The sequence below is a fragment of the Lepus europaeus genome, chromosome 12 (assembly GCF_033115175.1).
Source record: "Lepus europaeus isolate LE1 chromosome 12, mLepTim1.pri, whole genome shotgun sequence".
Taxonomy (NCBI): domain Eukaryota; kingdom Metazoa; phylum Chordata; class Mammalia; order Lagomorpha; family Leporidae; genus Lepus; species Lepus europaeus.
Window position 1 is genome coordinate 38,382,568 of NC_084838.1, and position 21,014 is coordinate 38,403,581.

Genomic DNA, 21,014 nt, shown 5'->3' on the forward strand with positions numbered 1-21,014 from the left:
TGATATCAAATTAAAAAGTACTCAGACATGTCACTGCTGTCACTGTATTAATTACTGAAATTTGGGAAGTTAATTCTGTTCTTTTCATTGTCCATTGCTATTTTTGTGATTTGTTCTCTTAACCCTATGGCAGCCTGAAAAATGAATAAAAGTAGTTCATAAAAGGCAGCCTAATTGTAGGGTAAAGCAAGTGAGGCTCCAGAGTCAGTAAAGTGTGGAGAAAGGAGGTGCCAGTGTGAACGCAGTGTGTTAACTCCCCAATACGTTTTAATACGTTAAAGCCCCTGGGTGCCTCCAAAAAGAAACACATCAATCTCATGTGTCCTGCCTTTCCTAGATGAATTACAAAGGATAGCACTACTCAGGATAGCAGTATTTCAGCTAATAAATGAAGAAAGTGATAAAATTAGAATATTATCATTTTGGGGCAGGCGTTGTGGCCTAGCAGATTAAGCTGCTGCTTGGGATGCACAAATCACATATTAGAGCCAGTCCAAGTCTTGGCGCCTCTGCTTCTGACCCAGCATCCTGCTAATGCTTCTGGGAGACAATAGATAACGACTCAAGGGCTTGGGCTCCTACCACCCTGGGTGGTGCTCTAGACTCTTGATTTCAGCCTGGCCCAACCCTGGCTGCTGAGGACCTGTGAGAAGTAAACCAGCAGATGGAGGATCTCTCTCTCTATTACTCTGCCTTTCAAGTAGTTGAAAATAGACTTTTTTTTTTTTTTTTTAAGAAAGCACTTTTATCCTTAGTGAATTTATGATGCAATGTTCTGTCTGTACCAACTACTAACACAGTAGAAATGAGCTTTATGATAGAAATGGTCAGATCTACCAATTTATGGGACATATGGGAGCCAAGAAATGTGTTCAACCAGAGGGGTCAGGGGCTTAGTAACATTTGAACACTAACTGGGTTTTTGGTATGTATCACAATGTTATTAGGGTTATGGCCTTTTACAGAGTCTGTCTTTTAGAGCAGTGGTTTTCAGCCTAAGGACAGTTTTGGTCCCAGGAGATACATGGCAATGTCTGGAGACATTTCTGGTTGTTAAGATGAGGGTGTTGTTGCATCTCTCTGGACGGAGGCTGGAAGTTCTGCTCTCCATCCTGCAGTGCCCAGGACAGTCCCCACAGCACAGAATTGCCCAGCTCGGAAGGTCCAAAGTGCTGAAATGGATACAAATTGTGTTTCAAAGGTGTACACAAACTATTTTACCTAACAAACAGTAGGTATTTCAAAATAATTTGGAACTTAGGCGAAATGAAGTAATAGCCATGGATTGTGGAGACGGGATAATAAGCATACGTGGGTTTGTTACTTTGTTTTTCTGTTTTTGCACATGCATTGAAATTTTCCATTCGAGGAGAGATGAAAATCTGCCCTTTTTCTCTGCAGGCCCTGTTAAACCTGGCAGAGCGTCTGGGAGAGGCAAAGCCTCGAGGACTGACGAAAGCTGACATTGAACAACTTCCTTCTTACAGGTTCAATCCTAACAACCACCAGTCAGAACAGACCTTGTAAGTATATTTTCCTGACATCACTGCTCAATTTCTAGATCTGCCTTTTTGAACAAGAGCTTGAATAGTCCAGGATAACTTGAATAAGTTCTACCTAGTTCATACTCTAGGTTTGTGCGGTCCAACTAGTCTACATGGAACCATTAAAAATTTTTAAAATTAAAACCTAAATTTTTTTTAAAGATTTATTTATTTATTTGAGAGGCAGAGTTACAGAGAGAGAGAGAGGTCTTCTATCTGCTGGTTCACTCCCCAAATGACTACAATGGACAGAGCTGGGCCGATTTGAAGCCAGGAGCTTTTTTTTTTGGCGCAGCATGACAAATTTATTATGCTGTGGTTTACAAGTAAATTTAATAGCTTCCACTCTTACTAATGTACATAGTTATGAAGCTACTTGGTGGTTTAAAGCAACAGCAAAAATTTGCACTTTGTTCAAGTAGTCCTTCCAGTAGGTGCTGAGAACTCTTTACTCAGATTAGCAGTTCCTGTGATGACTGGTGTGGCCAGGATCTGGCCCCATTCCTGTGTGGAGGGAGCAGTCAAAGGGAGGTGTGGTAAGCTTCTAGCTCCTGGATGGCAACCAAGTTTTTGCCACCACTTTATTCACCCTTTTTAAAAATTATGGTGGCATTAACTATGTGTCAAACACCATTTTGAGTGCATTCACAGTCTACTTCCTTATTATAACAATGCTATGAGGTGAGAATATTATTCCTACTTCATTGGTAAAGAAAGTGAGTCATAAGGGACTCCACACACCCGGTGGTCAGTGAAGCTGGAATTCAGACCCAAGCATCCTGGCCCCCAGATCCATGTTCTTTAATTAGCCTAGGATCCCAGCTACTAAGCCAGGAGCTTCTTCTAGGTCTCCCGTGTGGGTACAGGGACCCAAGGACTTGGGCCATCTTCTACTGCTTTCCCAGGTCATGAGCAGGGAGTTGGATTGGAAGAGGAGCAGCTGAGACTCAAACTAGCACCCATACAGGACACCCGCACCACAGGCTTACGATTAACCTGTGCCACAGCACCAGCCCCAAATCTAAATTTCTTAGTCACATTAACTTGGGATTACTGTTTTGAGATGTATATAAATACAGAGTGTTTGAATTCAAGATTTCTTGACATTTTTATTATTGTTTCTAATTCAAGCTTTAGACTCATAACATTGAAAGATTTTACAGTTTGAGGATTTTTATCTGAAAATTCTGATCACAGTATCTTTTTTAATAGAAACTTTTATTAATATACAATTACTTACCCTGAAATTTACTCTTAAGATTTGGGGTGGGCATTGTGGTGTGGCAGGTTAAGCTGCCACTAGCAACACCCACATACCATGGGTCCTGTGTTTCCAGGTGAGCTTCCTGCTAATGCATCCTGGGAGTGCCTGGGCCCCTGCCTTCCATGTGTAGACCTGGATGGTTAGCCTGGCCCGGCCATGGCTTTAGGGAGTGAACCAATGGATGGAAAATCAATCTATCTCTATTTCACTCTGCCTTTCAAGAAGATGAAAGTAATATTTAAGTTCATAATTGAATGGCTTTTGGTATATTTATGGAGATGTGTAACTGTCATCACAATCAAATTTAGACCCTTTTCATCACCCCAAAAGAAACACTTTACACATTACCAGCCACTCCCTGTATCTTCCCCAATCTTTTCCTCTCTACCCCAGCAGTCCCCCCTCCCATTTACTTTGTATCTCTGTAGGATGCTATGGAGATAGAATCATTTAATATGTGTTTTTCTGTCTGGCTTCTTTGACATAGCCTAATTTTTTCAAGTTTCATCTGTGTTGTAGCTTGTATTAGTAAGTCAGCTGTTTTATGGCTACATAATAAATGGTCCATTGTATGGATGCAACATATATTGTTTATGCTTTTATCTACTGGACATTTGGTTTGCTTCTACTTTTTAGCTATTACTATGAATATGTTGACTGAACATTTGTGTACAAGTTTTCCTGTAGATATATTTTCATTGCTCTTGGTGTATGGCAGGGTATGCTTAGGAGTGAATTGCCAGGTTTTGAGAAAGTTAAAAAAGTTAACAACTGGCAGTTTTTCCACAGTGGGTATACCATCTTATATTCCCACCAGCAGTGTACAAAGTTAAATTTCTCTAGATGGTCTTTTTTATACCCATCCTGATGGGTGTACAGTGCTGTCTCATTAGGATTTGGTTTTCATTTTCCCAAAGGGTAATGGTGCTAAGCATCATTTCATGTGCTTAATGGCCATTTGTGTGTGTATATGTATGTGTGTGCATATATATTTACACATATATATTTTTTAATGTTTAATTTCATCCACTTGAAAAGCAGAGCAACAAAAAGGGAAGACAGATATTTTCTGTCTGCTGATTCACTCTCCAAATGCCACAACAGCCAGGTCTGGGCCAGGCGAAAGCCAGGAGCCTGTAATTCCATCCTAGTTTCCCACATGGGTGGCAGAGATCCATGTACTTGAGCCATCATCTGCTACCTCCCAGGATGCATTAGCAGGAAGCTGAATCAGAAGCAGAGTAGCTGGGACTTGACCTTGTACTCTAATATGGGATGCAAGAGTCCTCTAAGTGGCAGCTTAATCCACTGTGCCACATTGCCTGCCCCTGTAGATCTCTGGAGAAATCTTAGATCCTTTGCCCATTTTTTTTTTAAAGACTGTTTATTTAATTGAAAGAGTTAGAGGGAGACAGGTCTTCCAGCTACTGGTTCACTCCCCAGATAGCTGCAATGGTCAAGACTGGGCCTGGGCCAGAGCCAGGAACTAGGAGCTTCTTCCAGGCCTCCCACGTGGGTGGCAGGGGCCCAAAAACTTGGGCCATCCTCTGCTGCTTTTCCCAGGCAAATTAGCAGGGAGCTGGATCAGAATCCAGAATTCGAACTGGTGCCCATATGAAATGCACTGCAGGTGACAGCTTTACTCACTGTGCCACAATACTAGCCCCTTTAACCATTTTTGATTGGATTGTCTTTCTAACATTGAGTTGTGGAAGTTCTTTATATTTTACAAATACAAATCCCTTATAAGATAAATGATTTTCAGAAGTGTCTCCCATTTAGTTTCCTTTGAAGCACAAAATTTTAAAAATTTTGATATAAAAATTTTGAGATAAAGTATAATCTCCTTTTTGTTGTTTTGATGTCATCTGTAAGAAACCGTTGTTTAATCCAAGGTCAGGAAGATTTTGTTTTCTTCTAAGAGTTCAGCTATGAAATTTAGTCCTTTGCGGGGTAGGTGCTGTGGCATAGTAGGTTAAGCCTCCGTCTGCAGTGCCAGCATCCTGCTCTACTTGGATCCAATTCCCTGCTAACAGCCTGGGAAAGCAGTGGAATGTGGCCCAGAATGCTTGGGGCCCTACACCCATGTGGGAGACCTGGAAGAAACTCCTGGCTCTTGGCTTTGGATCAGCCCCGCTCTGGCCATTTGGGGAGTGAACTAGCAGATAGAAGACTTCGTCTGACTGTGGCTCTGCCTCTCAAGTAAATCTTTTTTTTAAAAAATGGCTTTTAATCCATTTTTAAAATTTTTATATATATAATGTGACATCTTCATTATCTTACATGTGACTATCCTGTGGTTTCATGCTAGTAGCAGTAGTATATTATCTTCATTATTAATACTGGCTTGGTATTAGAAATTTCTTGATAATCTGTCAATAAAAGTACTCAAAAGTCTTAAGATCATGATTTTCATCTAAAATTTATGTGACATTTTGATAACTGAGAATGCTAAGTGGTTTTGTGGGCTTCGGTAGTCAAAATAGAAAACAACCCAGTTTTATATTTATAATAAGTTAAATGATTTGTTTTTTTTCTAGGTGTGTAGTGTGCATGTGTGATTTTGAGTCAAGGCAGCTACTTAGAGTCTTACCCTGTAACCACGAGTTCCATGCCAAGTGTGTTGACAAATGGCTTAAGGTAAAGTGATAGCATATGCAAAGGAAAGGACATTATTGAATTTTCTATGTTAGTGACAACAGGTTTGTTAGAGTAAGTCCATGGTTTAGTGAAGTGTGGGTACCAGAGACAAAACTGAAACACAGCTTTAAGAGAACGACTTCTGCACATGAAAAAGATGAGTAAAAATGAACTGTTGGGATCAACATGGGAGTGATTATGCATACTTGAGAGAGAATGGGTTCCAAGTCCTTGAAAGTATGTCCTGACTTCCTTACAGTAACGGACACATTACCTCAGCGAGTAGGACACCTCACTAGCACCCCTTTGAAGTCTGTAGGGAATAAACAATCTAGTGCTTTCACTTACTTCTGACCATTTCCTCCTTTATATATAAAGTACAGAGGACACAAATTCCTATCTTTGGAATTGCCAGAGTGAGATTACTGCAGGATTTTAAAAAAAAATTTACTTTTCATACTTTCATAGTCTTAAGTTATAAAAATGTGATATGGAAAGAATTCATTCCATGTTATTTTGCTAAATTGATGGTCTGATTTGGAGATAACTTCATAGTTTGGTAAAATAGATGAGTTAAGTAAGTTCTTTGAGTAAGCATAGTTCAAGGGTACCTAACTGAATCACAAAGAATGTTAACTTTTTAGAAAAAAACAAGCATTATATGTAGAAATCTGACATGAGAATTAAAAAAAAACCTCACATTTCATGTGGCCGATAGCTGGCATAAGAGAGAGTAGCAAGAGAAGTTCAGAGATGGGGCCTAGCGTGTATGAAGGTATGGGGACTTAAGGAAGGACATAATTGAAATTGTGTCACGTCCTAAATACACATGGAATACGACAGGGTAACACAGAATGAGCAGTGGCAACTGGAAGAAACCAAGGGCTGATTTGAGAGCTGCTGTAATCTAGAAGTGAGTGTATTTGGTGAATAATGGATTGTAGGAAGCAAAGAGTAGGTGATGCTTTTGTTGTGGCGTTAGCAACTCAGCAAATGCTGATGTCCTCTGAAGTGGGAAAGAGTAGGTTTCAGAGCCAGCAAAGGGGTGAGTACGGAGGGATACTATTTGGGAAGTAAAAGTTATTCCAGTATGTGTAACATGTTTATCCTGTAACTCACTGTTCAGATGCATTTCTCTTTGTTTTTCAGGCAAACCGTACTTGCCCAATCTGCCGAGCTGATGCTTCGGAAGTGCATCGGGATTCAGAATAACCAACCTAAGAGCACAAATTGAGTTTGGGTGTTCCTCATCACATGTATATACGGACTATCCATTGAACTTACTCTGTGTGGCTTCCAGCCCTCCCTTTACCAAAAGGGTCAATGGACCTTTCTTTGCACTGTGTGACTTAATCAACTATAAAAGCTTACAATTAGTCTTCACAATTATGGGATTGTTATACTAACTGTGTGATTGGAACTCCAAAGACTTTTTTCTTTAGCTTAATTTTGTGTGTGCACTAACATTCCCTGGTTTTTGTGTGATCGTTCGAGTGTTGCTGCAAGATTACAGTGGACATGATCTTTTAGCATGTGCTTTTATAAAAAGTGGTAGCTCCAGATGATATAGCAATCTACCTTATATAGAGCCTTCAGAAACTGTGAGTGGAAATGAATGCATATGACTGCTGGTGATAAATGTATCTGTGTGTGTGAGAGAGTGGGTGCAACTACCTGTGTGAGGGCATGGTAGCTAACGTGTGTGTGAGATCCTATATACCAGCATGTACCAAGAATGTGTGTGTAGTTTTAATTATGCTGCAATGTATAATCTGGTGTGTTATTTAAACAGCACTAGTACTGTACACTGGTTTCTCCCTTGTGTTTGCTGTTGCACACTGATTGCTAAGGGTGCATCCATTCTAAGCATTGAGTTCTCCATTCCCTTCCTTCTCAGTGAATGGAATGAGGAAAGCCTTCTTTCTTTGCTTCAGGCAGCTGTCACCTTCTCTTTGGTGGTCCTAGCTGGGTCACTTGAGGAAAAAAAAGTGTAACAGATTCTCACTCCATGAACCTAATTTTTTCATTCTGTTGTGAAAAAGAAATTTTTAAGCCTGCAACTTGCTGTTTCCAAAAAGAAGGTGCAATATCATACATCATCAGTTAGCAATATTAGCATTTCAATCAGTGATTTGAATGTTGATGCTTTCTTTTTTTCTTTTACATTTCCAGTAAGCTTCTTACAGAAAGTACCTGCAGTTTTTTTTCTTTTTAATGTTTAGATTTGTAGTCTATTCTGAAGATATTTGAGTAATATATTTCTAAGTATCCCACTGGTCTCATGAAGTCTCTCCTTGACTTCCACCAGAACACAGTCTTACTGAGCGTGACTTCTGGTGCGTTCAACTCATAGGCAACCCAGTTTTAACTCTGTTCGTATTCATTCCCCTGTCAATTTGCTGTTCTGAGCGTCCGTGCAGTTGCTCTTCTCATCAAAACCTCGTTTCACAGCAGGTCAAGTGCTGTGACAGCGCCTGTTCCTTGCACCTGAGGCTTTGAAGTTTTACTTCTTTTCCTTTTTGGTTTGAATGAGAAAAGTTTAATGCAACAGGTGTTCAGAATACTTGCAGTATAAATGAAGATTTGATTTTTGTTTTAAAAAATAATGCCGTCAAAACAGGAATTGACCTTTATTTAGCCATTCGAAGTATGGCTAATACACAGCTGTATGGGATTTTTAAAAATAGGTTCATTGAGCATAATTCAGGTTGTTTAAGTCATTTTTCCAATAACATTTCAATTCCTTTCTTACTCTGACGCATCCGACACTGTCTGCCCCTCCCGCAGTGGAGCTCATTGCTGTGTCGCAGGAGCACGTGCTGCAGTTCTGTCAGGGCTGCCGGGCTTCGCTCACAGTGTTCGCTACTTGGTCCTGCCATGCTGCGTGCCCCTCCCTTGAAGTCTTTTTAAGCTCATCACAGCCTAGAGTTGAGCAGAGTAAATTCACACAGAAGCACAAGTTCGCCTTTTCCAGACACTGTTGCCTCTATCTAGTCATACAAATAGGATTTTTAATGCTGTTTGCCCCTAGATTTGTCACGGCATCTAAACAGCGGCAATACACACCTGTTACTTTTAAGTCATTAGGATAATCTCCCACCTGTTCCTGATGAATAGAAAACTGTTAAAGACCAAAATTATTGATATAATAATCAACTACATACCAATCACGTATAGTTTAACCTTTATTTTTTTTAATTAAAAAATCATGTTTAAAAAGGCAAAAGCCCAACTTATATGTAGACTTTTATATAGTTGCAAAAAATTTATATCTGTACAGATCTAACATAACACTACTACACTCAGTATTCATTTTATTGAAGCATGCAAATAAAGCACTTTTTCTAATTTATATAGAGATACCTGATTAACAAGGCACATTGTACTAATGACTAGGAAAAGTAGCTGTTCCTCCCTCCCTCGGACTATGATTCCTGTCCCGGCCTTTTTGCAGTAAATGTTCAAGAGGCAGTTGGCAGTTTAGGAGGCAGCAGGGTCTGTGTTGGTAGAAATCCGGAGTTGAATCTCTCGGGATGTCTTTCCTTTGCATGGGGCTCTTGGGGGTGCAGACTTTTCTGGCAGGCAGTTAGTGCATTGTTGAAGCAGCTCAGACCAGCCAGTGAGCAACTTTGTAGCTAACAAAAGAGAGACAACAGATGCCCAGTTGTTGCCATTCTGGGTGATGCCCCAGACAGCAGACAGGGCTCCCATGGTGTGGTCCTCTTTCCTCCTAAAACAAATACTGACGTCGCCGTCTTAACTCAGCTGTGGGCTTTTTGTTGGGATGACTTTTTTTTTTTTTTAAATACACACACACATGCACGCACGCGCGCACACACTTCCAGGTACCCAGATCTCTTTATTATCTGCCCAGATTTTGTTGGGGGAGGGGGGGGGGACCAAATCTGGAAGATGTGAAAGCGTGTTTAGATTTTATACACCCTGAAATGTGATTTGTTAAGATTCTTAAATTGGGGCCTCGTGTTATAATTTTGAATGAGATCTACCAACTCACAAGAGTATTTTTCACAAATGTCTTGAGGCCTTCATCAGAAAGCTGTTTTCCCCTGCTGGTACCTTCGGTTACCTCAATTTGCTGTTTGTTTCAGATTATGAAAGCTCACAGGGGTGTTTGTTAGAATCATTTGCTGAGTCATTTCCTCAAATCATATTCCACTGTATCAGTTAACATATAGTTTTAAATGTATGTATTATAAATATCTGTAACCAAATCATTTGAAGGCTTGATAAATTTTTAACAAAGTTTGTACATTTTTTATGAAAGTTACTAGTAATGCTTTACTAAGTAGTGCAATGAATTTTTATTTTTAATCCCTGTGCCCAATTTTGGAGTTGAGAGGGTTGTTGGTAATAAATGTATGATGTACACTTAAAACACTTGTGTTTCCTCTGTTAGGGAAGTGCTAAGTGGGCAACAGTGGGATGGGGTTCCAGCAGGAAGATGGAGCTGCCAGATTTAATTTTTAGGTTGTATTTCAGGTTTTGTTTCATCATTTGTGTAAATCTAGAAACACAAAAGCAACTAGCATTTATGACATGGCATATATTCATATTTGTTAAAAAGCCAAGGAAACAGCATAGCAGGAAGAGTGTAGCCACACATGTGGGAAATGTTTTCTATGTATGTCAGCCAGAAGGTGCAGGAAGGTTATTGTAATTGAGCACATTTGTTCACAAGAGCAACAGTTTACATCCTGCCTATTGGCAACATAATGGAAGGGAGCCTGTGCCCATCACCCATGGATGGCCGTACCGTGGCTTTCCTTGCACTGAAAAAGTCTACATGTGCTGTTCCCGAGGTGACACGCTCTGATCAGTACTCAGCTGACAGATGCGTTCAGAAAAGTAAGCAAGTCCTCATTTCCCCCAGCATACCTTGGAGACTACCTGGGAGAGGGCTCTATTCTAAGGAGGCTTTTGTGACACCATCACGATTCCTTAATAAGCCAGAGCCCTTATTTGTACCACAGTATAAAATTCTTAATGCAGTTGGAACATAGACAAGTCTGATGTGCTTCAGACTACTGAACTAGATAGTGCTATCCAACAACTCGCCGCATAAATTTTAAGTTTGATAGCCATGTTAAGAAGTACAAAGGAGACAGCTGAACTTCTAAAAAGCATTTTTGGGGCCAGTGCTGTGGCATAGCAGGTACAGCCACCACTTACAGTGTGGGCATCCTATGAGTGCTGGTTTGAGTCCCAGCTGCTCTACTTCTGATCCAGCTCTCTGGTATGGCCTGGGAACGCGGAATTGGCCAAAGTCATTGGGCCTCTGCACCCACGTGGGAGACCCGGAAGAGGCTCCTGGCTTCAGATCGGCGCAGCTCCAGCCATTGCAGCCAACTGGGGAGTGAACCAGTGGATGGAAGACCTTTTTCTCTCTCTTTACCTCTCTCCCTTCCTCTCCCTCCCTCTCTCTCCCTCTCCTCTGTGTAACTCTCAAACAATTTTTTTTTTTTTAAGTATTTCTTACTAGGCACAGGGAGAGAGAAATCTATTGCTGGTTTCCTCTCCGAATCCCTACAACAGCCAACACTGGGCCAGGCCAAAGCCAAGAGCCGGGAATTCAATCCAGGTCTCCCATGTGGGTGACAGGGTCCCAAGTACCTGAACCATCACTGCTGCCTCCCAGGGTCTGCATTAGCAGGCAGCTTAATCAGTAGAGATGGGAATTGAACCCAGACACCCCAGTATGTGATGCAGATATCCTCATGTGGTGTCTCCTAGCCACTGTGTCAAACACCCACTCTGAAACCATTTTTAGTGTATTTAACATACCCAAAATATTTCAGTATATAATGAGTGTGTATATATATATATATATATATATATATATTTTTTTTTTTTTTTTTTTGAGAAGCAGAGAGAAAGGTCTTAATCCCGTTGGTTCACTCCCCAATGGCAGCTGCGGCCAGCACACTGCACCGATCCGAAGCCAGGAGCCAGGTGCTTCCCCCTGGTCTCCCATGCGGGTACAGGGCCCAAGCACTTGGGCCATCCTCCACTGCCTTCCCAGGCTCCCGCAGGGAGCTGGACTGGAAGAGGAGCAACTGGGACAGAATCCAGCGCCCCGACCAGGACTAGAACCCGGGGTGCTGGCGCTGCAGGCGGAGGATTAGCCAAGTGAGCCGTGGCGCCGGCCCCAATGTTTTCTACTTTCTCACACAAAGTCTCCAAAATCCAGTGTGTGTATTCAAGAACAGCTCAATTTGGACTAGCCATACCACAAATGCTGAGCAGCCACAGGTGGGTGGGAGCCATCACACTGGGTGGTACAGGTCCAGACCAGAATTACGCCCAGTTATCTATTTTTTAATTAAAGATTTATTTATTTGAAAAGGTTACAGAGAGGCAGAAAAGAGAGAGGTCTTCCATCTGCTGGTTAACTCCCCAAATGGTTACAAATGGCATATTAGCAGGGAGCTGAATCGGAAGTGGAGCAGTCGGGACTTGAACTAGCACTCACATGGAATGCCAGCACTGCAAGTGATGGCTTTACTCGCTATGCCACGATGTAATTTTTTTCCTTGTATGCTTTAAACTGCAATGTATTAAGCCTTTTAACATATGTATAGTTGAATGTTAACTTTTACTGTTTGACACACAAAGAATATTTTTAAAGGAGGCATAATTGTGGGCTTCATCTGTATGGCTGCCCTCGATCGTATTCAAGAACAGAGTTCCTTGTCAGTAAAGTCCCAAATTATACATTGTCTACACCTTTGGGATTCGTAGCTTTTAAGAAGTAGTTAGGCAATCAACATTTGGCATTCTGAAGAAATGAGGGTAGGAAGCATTCAACCCACTTTGATGGAGTAGATTCCTAGTGAGAGCTTAAGAGTGCACATTATCTGTGGCATAGAAGGTTAAGCCACTGCCTGCGACACCTGCATTCCACATGGGCGCTGGTTCAAGTCCCAGCTGCTCCACTTTGATTCAGCTCCTTGCTAATGCACATGGGAAAGCAGTAGAGGATGACCTAGATCCTTGGGCACCTGGCACCAGTGTGGGAGACTGGAAGAAGCTCCTGGCTTCAGATCTGCTCAGCTATGGCTGTTGCAGTCATCTCGGGAGTGAACCAGCAGATAGGAGACCTCTCCCTTCTCCCCTCTCCCCTCTCCCTAAACCTTGGTTCTTGGCCTACACATGCAACGAGGAATGGTAACTGGTTAAGAACTGCACACTGGCAGTCTGCTAGTGCCCAGCATTAAACATGTTAACAAGCTGCCATGCTGGCCTTCTTTTCTGCAGTAACACCCCTTCACCCGCCTCTGGACTTAGCCATCAACCAGCAGGTCTGTGGTGTATCAGCCTCCCTCTTCCCTTTGCCCCAGTCCTCACGGGTCTGGAGAGGAACCGTCTTTATGTCCTCTGGCCTTTTTCACAGTTAGTGTGTATTCTGATACAGAGTGGGCCAGGACAGTTTCTGACAGTGGTAAGAGAAGCAGTTCCACAGTCTTAGCAGTATGGTATCCACACATTCCAGCTGGTCGCCTTTCTGCTTGTGAACAGTACTGGACTTCGGCTAACTCAGAGGAAGATAACCTTGCCTCTCTGTCTCTGCCAGAAAAGAGTCCTGGTGGTTCACTCCCAGAATGCCACAGTGCTGATACCAGTGAGGAGGAAAAGAGCACATTTGCTCTAGTTCCAAATCTAAAAGGAACCAGGACCATCTAGTGAGTCCAAGCTACTAAGCTTTAGTTGGGGAAACAAGATAGAAAGGCGGAAGGGTCTCAAATTCAGCTACGGTTCTGTCCCCACAGAAGACCACCCGTGGCTTTCTGGGAATGCTTGCTCTCTGCCCCCACGCTCTCCCTGAGCACCAGCTTCAGAACCAGGGCCACCAAGGGCTTAGTGTATTCCCTCTCCAGGGCCATAACAAATGACCAAAAATGCAGTGGCTTAAAACGTTTACGCTCAGGGCGGCACAGTGGGTTAAGCTACTGCCTGCAATATCAGCATTTCATGAGTGCAGGGTTTGAGTCCCGGCCACTCCACCTCTGATCCAGCTCCCTGCTAATGCGCCTGGGAAAGCAGTGGAAGATGGCCCAAGTGCTTGGGCCCCTGCTCCCACATGGGAGACCTGGCTCTGGCCAATGCAGCCATTTGGGAAGTGAACCAGTGAATGGGTTGGTCTGTGTGTGTGTCACTATGCCTTTCAAATAAACAAAATAAACCTTAACACTCATACATTTATTCTCTCACAGTTGCGGAGGACAGAAGTTCAAAGTCAAGGTGCTGGCAGGGCTGCCTTTCCCCTGGAGGCTCTGAGGGTGCGTCCTCTGCACCTCTCCTGGCTGCTGGCTGCTGGCAGCTGGGCAGCTCCTTGGCTTGCACTCACTCCCATCTGCGTCTCCAGAGGCCTCACGTGGGCGCCTCCCCTGCACCTGCCTGTGCCAACCGGGCGGAAGGCCTGAGCCTCTGGTCAGCTGGCAAGTACCTGCAGGAAAAGCCAGATTGGTCCCAACTCAACCATTTGGATCTGTTCCAACTAATGAACTCAAGGCTCCAGAATTTCTTGCCATAAGACAGGACCAATCCAGTTTGACCTCTTTATGGACTACGTGCATAGTAGGGAAAGTTGTACTCTTTGTGCAACTCCACAATTTCTTTTTTGCCAGGCAGAGTTACACAATGAGAGACAGAGAGAGAGAGAGTTATAGACAGAGAGAGACAGAGAGAAAGGTCTTCCTTCTGTTGGTTTACTCCCCTAATGGCTACCACGGCTGGCGCTATGCCGATCCGAAGCCAGGAGCCAGGTGCTTCCTCCTGGTCTCCCATGCAAGTGCAGGGCCCAAGCACCTGGGCCATCTCCACTGCCTTCCCTGGCCACTGCAGGGAGCTGGACTGGAAGAGGAGCAATGGGACTAAAACCCAGTGCCCCAACCGGGACAAGAACCCGGGGTGCCAGCGCCACTGGCGGAAGATTAGCCAAGTGAGCCGCGGCACCGGCCACATAATTTTTGTTTTGTAAATGTAAAACTTGTGGGGAAAAAAAAAAGCCAAACAATTTGACCTGGAAAATGTTAAAGGGGCTCTCTCCTTTGTTTGGTTCATTCCTGAAGCCAAAGAGAAACCTTGGTTATGTTCTCACAGGGCTCTGAGCAGCACAGCCTTTTAGTGCACGAAGCTGAGCGTGGCACACACCACCAGGGTGTGCAAACAGCAGTGTTGTTTAGAGGGGGCGGCTGCACAGGAACGAGCCGGCAGCCGTATCTGCGCAGACAGTGGCAGCTCATGAACCTCAAGACCACCCCAGTCAGCGAGGAACCCAGGCACCAAGGCTCCGTGTGTGACTCCACTGACACGAAATGTCCCCATGAGACAATCCACAAAGACAGTGGGGTGAGGTTGCCTGGGGTCCCAGGTACAGGAAGGCCAAGGCTGACGGCTGAGGAGTGCGGGGCTCCTGTGGGGGCGCAGGAGAATCCACTGAAATCAGCTGTGATGGGTGCCAGACCCTCTGACTACAGAGAAAGGCCTCTGAATTGTGCACTGTCAACGAGGAAACTATACGACAGGTAAAACATGTCTTCACAATGCTGCCCGAAAAGCACAGTGCATGGACCCACCAGAATATCGAAGTAAAAAATGAACAAGACCGGGTGAAGACACTCTCCTTTGCTGCCAAGGGAATATGAATCGGTGCCACCTGCCTAGGAGCATGCGCCTTCCCTGCCATGGCTGAGCACCCTGTGCCTGCTCCTTTCTGGCCCAGCTTTGCACCCCCCAGGAACACACAACGCACCGAGGGCTACACGGGAGTGTTCTCAGCAACCACAACAGCTCCAAACTGGCAACAAGGCAAGTGGGCCTCACCTAAGGGATCAGTACATCGTGACTTTCAAATAAATAAATCTTTAAAAATAAACAGTAGGCCCCATCCATGACCCACTTAATAGAAACACAGCTATACAGTGCACAAGCACAAATACTTTTTTTTTTAAAATGATTATTTGAAAGTTACAGAGAGAGGGGGAGACAGAGAGATCGATCTTCCATCTGCTGGTTCAACTCCCCAAATGGCCGCAATGGCTGGGGCTGGGCCAAGCTGAAGCCAGGACCTTCAACTGGGTCTCCTAAGTGGGTGGCAGGAGCCCACGTACTTGGCTCCTCTTCCACTTTCCCAGGCTCGTTAGCAAGGAGCTGGATCAGAAGTAGAACAGACGTTGCAGGTGGCATTAACCCGTGCAACACAATGCCAATCCCAAGCAAATGAATTTTTAAAGTTAATTATTTATTTGAGAGGGAGAGAGACAGAACTACATTTCGCTGGTTCACTCCCCAAGTCCCACAATGGGGCTGGGTGAAGCTGCAGCCAGGAACTCAATCCAGGTCTCTCGTGTGAGTGGCAGGGACTCAAAACCTAGAGTAGTGGCCTGCTGCGTCCCAGGGAGCACGTCAGCAGGAGCTGGAGGGGGCAGGAGCCAGGACTTGAACCCAAGCACCTCACCCTGTGGTAAGGGGATCTGAAATGGCATCTTAACCACTGCTGTGCCAAACGCCCACTGCAGGGAAAATGCAGCCACGCCACGTCCATCAATACACTCGGTGTTGCATTACATAAAACATAAACCATGGGGCAGTGCTGTGGTTCAATGGGTTAAGTCTCTGCCTGCGATGCTGGCATCCCGTAACAGAGCACCTGTTCAAGTCCCTACCGCTGCTGCTGCTCCACTTATGATCCAGCTCCCTGCTAATGCACCTGGGAAGGCAGCAGACGATGGCCCAAGTGCTTGTGCCCCTGCCACCCATGTGGGAGACCTGGATGGAGTTCCAGGCTCCTGGCTCAGTTCTGGTTGTTGCGGCTTACTGGGGAGGGAACCAGCGGATGGACTCTTGCTCTTGTCTATCTTTTTCTGTCACTGCCTTTCAAATAAATAGAAAAAAAAAACTAAACCAGCCCCCAAGTTAGACATTTTCCCCATCCCAAAACATGTTTTGAACTTGCTTTTTACATTAAATAAAAAGTATCAAAGAAGCAGTATTTCTACAATAAAAGGTAAGTGTTTATGCACGACATCTACACCAGGGGGCACCATGGAACAAAACTAAGTTCCAAATACCAGCCTTTTAATGCACAGGTCAGGATGACGTGACGACAAATGCCAAAAATGTGCCTTAACATTGCTTTCATGCACAGAAAGCATAGTTGGAAATCCATCCACCAGAACAGGACAGGCCTACACAGCTTGGAGACTCAATCCTTCCTGAACACCTGGGTTTATTTCCTACAGAAGTAGGGCTTCTAAGAGTTTGAATGCTTTTTGAATAGATTAAGCTATTTTCTTTTTCGCTGGGTTCTAAAATACAACTTTATTTAGCTTTAAAATCAGACTCCTTGTATAGTGAACAGGACTGATTCCCACACGTGGCCTGGACTCCCCAGCTTCGGCACACACCAGGTGTGATGAGACTGGGACTGCCTGCTCCACCAAGGGTCACCCGCAGCTTCCGAAATGTCAGGTGCACTGAATACTTTTCAGTCTTCGCCCTGTTGGACTTCTCTGTGATACGTGGCATTGCTTATCTTTTCTTAATGCTCCATTTTAAAGGCTGTATCCCTCTGGCTTTTAGAATTATTTATTTTCATTTTATTTGAAAAGTAGAGGAGCTGGCACTGTGGCATAGCAGGTAAAGCCCCAGCCTGCAGTGCCGGCATCCCATATGGGCGCCAGTTCAAGTAAGTCCTGGCTGCTCCACTTCCAATCCGGCTCTCTGCTATGGCCTGGGAAAGCAGTAGAAGATGATCCAGGTCCATGGGCCCCTGCACACATGTGGGAGACCCAGAAGAAGCTCCTGGCTCCTGGCTTCAGATCAGCACAGCTCTGACTGTTGCAGCCATTTGGGGAGTGAACCAGTAGATGGAAGACCTCTTTCTCTCCTTTCTCTCTCTCTCTCTCTCTCTGCCCCTCCTACTCTCTGTAACTCTTTCAAATAAGTAAATAAATCTTTAAAAAAAGAAAAGTAGAGAGACATAGACAGTCAGAGATCTTCCTCCTACCAGCTCACTCCCCAGATGTCCTCACAACAGCCAGGGCTGGGCCAGGATGAAGCCAGGAGCCTAGAACTCCATCAGGGTCTCCCCTCCGTGGCTGGCAGGGACCCAGGTCCTTGAGCCATCCCTGCCACCTCCCAGGGTGTGTGTAAGCAGGAACTGGAAGCAGCAGCAGTGAGGCCTGGAAGGCGGGCGCTCCCATGAGTGATGTGGGTGTCCCAAGCAGGGTCTCTTTTTTTTTTTTTTTTTAAAGATTTATTTATTTATTTGAAAGTCAGAGTTACACAGAGAGAGGAGAGGCAGAGAGAGAGAGAGAGGTCTTCCATCCACTGGTTCACTCCCCAGATGGCCACAATGATCAGGAGCCAGGAGCTTCCTCTGGGTCTCCCACGTGGGTACAGGGGTCCAAGGACTTGGGCCATCTTCCACTGTTTTCCCAGGCCACAGCAGAGAGCTGGATTGGAAGTGGAGCAGCCGGGACTAGAACCGGTGCCCAAATGGGATGCCAGTGCTTCAGGCCAGGGCGTTAACCCGCTGCGCCATAGCGCCGGCCCCCCAAGCAGGGTCTTGAGCTCTGTGCTCCGGCTGTCATGATCCTCTGCTCACCCCGTGCTCCTCTCACCTCTGAGTTTCCTCTCTCTCCTGCCGCCCCCTCCAAGTTCAGATTCCCCAGCATGTTCCTCACCCTCTGCCGCCCCAGCCTCCCTACGGTCTCTGGAGTACCTGTCCTCTTCTACCGACTCAACTCTTAGCAGTTCTCATGACTCAAGGATTCCTATCTCCAGGCCCAACTCATCTCCCGGGCTTCTGCCCTGAGCTTCGTGCTGAGTCCCCCTGCTGAATGTCCACACCCCCTCTTCTGTACACTCTAGTTCATTCCTGGCCTACAGCCCAGCGTGCAGGAAACAAGTCGCCCTTGACTCATCCATCTTCACCCCGCTCCTCCTTTCTACCTGGTGAACCGTGCTGTGTCCCCCTCCTCCAGGCACTGGTTCAGGTCCCATCATCTCCTGCCTTTTGTCATCTCACTTCTGGTTTCATACCCTCCGCTTTCATACTGAAACCTCCAAGAGCCTCCAAAGGGACTATGGCTTCCTTCACACCCATCCCCACCCGCCGCCCCAAACCCTTAAGTGTCCTCCACTGCCTGCAGGACCCAGTCCTATCTTACCAGATGCTCTCTCGCCCAGCAAGAGGCCCCTGAACCTGCTCCTGGTTATGGCTCCAGCCTCAGCTCTCAAGACTCCTCGGTGCCGGCCTGCTCACAGTTCCCTCCGCCTGGAAGGTCTCTTCCTCCCTCCCCCTCTTTTTGACTCAACTCTAGCCGCCTCTCCAGGAAACCCTTCCTGAACCCATAAGCCAACGCCAGCGAGTGAGATGCCCCACCCCTCCTGCTGAGGGACCTCGTTGAGCTGTGTTTTGCTACATAACAAGCTACCCCTGCATTCAGCAGCTTACAATAATTCGCATTTACTATATCACGGTTTCTGAGGGTCAAAAGTCCAGACGCGTTTTGGTTGTGTAGTCCTGCAGCCATTCGGGGAGTGAACCAGCAGATGGAAGATCTCTGTCTCTCCATCTCTAACTCAGCCTTTCAAATGAATAAATCAATCATTTTTTTTAAGAAAAATTTTTTCAGAGCTGTACTGTGGCACAGTAGGTTAAACATCTGCCTGCATGCAGCATCGGCATCAAGTCCTGGCTGCTCCATTTCCCATCCAGCTCCCTGCTAATGGCCTGGGAAAGCAGTAGAATATGGCCCAAGTGCCCAAGTGCCCAAGTGCTTGGGCCCCTGCCCTTATGGGAGGCCCAGAAGAAGCTCCTAGCTCCTGGAACCTGGCTCCTGGCTTCAGATTGGCCCAACTCTGGCCAGTGTGGCCATTTGGGGAATGAACCAGCAGATGGAAGACCTCTCTCCGTCTCTCCCTAATAAAATCTTTAATTTTCTTTCTCCATTGCCTATTGTAAGTTGGTTCCTTAAGGTCTAGAACAATATCTGATTCAGCTCTGAATCTCTAGCATCCAGCATATAGTATGTGCTTAATAAAACTGTTTTAAAGAAAAAACAAACCATTTTTGTACAGTGGCCTGAGCATCACTGAAAGGGAGAGACCCCGCAGGCAGGACTGGGACCAGGGATGGGACCAGGGAGGCTCGTGTGATCAGGCCCAGGCCATCTTCTCAGAGGCTGCAGCTGGGAGAACAGAAGTCCTGACATCTAGCCTCGTGCTACAACCACACAGCAACAACCCTTAGTAACTGGCGGCTGCACAATACTTGGGTATTATGGAGACCCATGGCCGCCACATTTATCAGGATAATTATTTATTTATTTGGGAGACAGAGACAGATAATGACAGGGTTCCCATCTACTGGTCCATTCCCTCAAATGCCTGTAATGGCCAGGGCTGGGCCAGGCTGATGCAAAGAGCCGGGAACTCAGAAAGGTCTGCCACAGGATCAGCACAGACTCAGCTCCCTGCCTCCCAGCATCCACAAGGGCAAGCAGCTGCAGTCAGGAACAGAGCACTCTGATATGGATGCAGGTATCTCGAAAGGTGGCTTAACTCTTAGGCCAAATACCCGCCTAGGATAATTTTTTAACAGGGAAAAAGGCAGAGCAAGAGAAGGACAACCCACAGCCAGGCTGTTGGCTTCATACAAAAAATGGCTGTCAAGCCACTGTGTTTTGCTACATAACAAGCTACCCCTGCATTCAGCAGCTTACAGTAATTCACATTTACTATATCACGGTTTCTGAGGGTCAAAAGTCCAGACGCGCTTTGGTTGTGTAGTCCTGGTTGTGACCTCTCTGTCAGCTGGGGCTGAGGATCTGCTTCCAGCTCATTCATGTGGTTCTTGGCAGCCCTCAGTTCCTTGCCTATAGGCCTCTCCATAGGCCACTTAACACGGTAGCTTGCCCCTCCCAAACCAAGTTATCCAAGAAAGAAAAAGAGCCCAAGTCTTGAAAATACCTAGGACCCCATAACCTAATCTATTTTAAGATTTATTTTGAGAGACAGAGAGTGATGGAGGGGTCAGTGAGGGAGGGAGGGTATTCTTCCATCCACTGGTTCACTTCCCAAATGGCCTCAACAGCCGGGGTTGGGCCAGGCTAAAGTCAGACTCCTGGAACTCCATTTGGTCTCCCATGTGGGTACAGGATCCCAAGTACTTCAGTCATCTTCCAGTGGTTTCCCAAGCACAGTAGAGCAGCCAGGACACAAATCAGCACCCAAATGGGATGCTGGCATCATAGGTGCAGCTTAACCCACTGTGTCACAACGCTGGCCTCTATCTAATCTTGGGGTGATGTCCACCCTTTCTGCCATAATCAGTGGTCACACAGATCACCTCTGGCACAATGTGGGGAGGCACTACCCACAACTGTAGTACCAGGAGGCCGGGATCACTGGGGCCAAGAATCTTGGAGGCTGGCTCCACAGGCAGTAGCTTCAAGACGTGCTACCAAGGGGCAGCTTGTGACAGCGGCATCCCCTATCAGAGCAACAGTTCAGGTCTTAGCTGTTCTACTTTCAATCTA

The 21,014-nt window shown here is 45.5% G+C and overlaps 1 protein-coding gene and 1 long non-coding RNA gene across 4 annotated transcripts in view; one reads left to right on the forward strand and one right to left on the reverse strand.

Moving 5' to 3' along the window:
* Positions 1-9,830, forward strand: part of RNF38 (ring finger protein 38) — a 142,986-nt gene extending 133,156 nt beyond the window's left edge. For all 3 annotated transcript variants that reach the window (XM_062207960.1, XM_062207961.1, XM_062207963.1), the window contains 3 exons: positions 1,402-1,523; positions 5,349-5,448; positions 6,598-9,830. In XM_062207960.1, the coding sequence (XP_062063944.1) occupies positions 1,402-1,523; positions 5,349-5,448; positions 6,598-6,660 (285 nt within the window). In that variant the 3' untranslated portion in view covers positions 6,661-9,830. The remainder of the gene's footprint in view (positions 1-1,401; positions 1,524-5,348; positions 5,449-6,597) is intronic.
* Positions 1-21,014, reverse strand: part of LOC133771718 (uncharacterized) — a 93,105-nt gene that overhangs the window by 25,544 nt on the left and 46,547 nt on the right. The window lies entirely within an intron of this gene.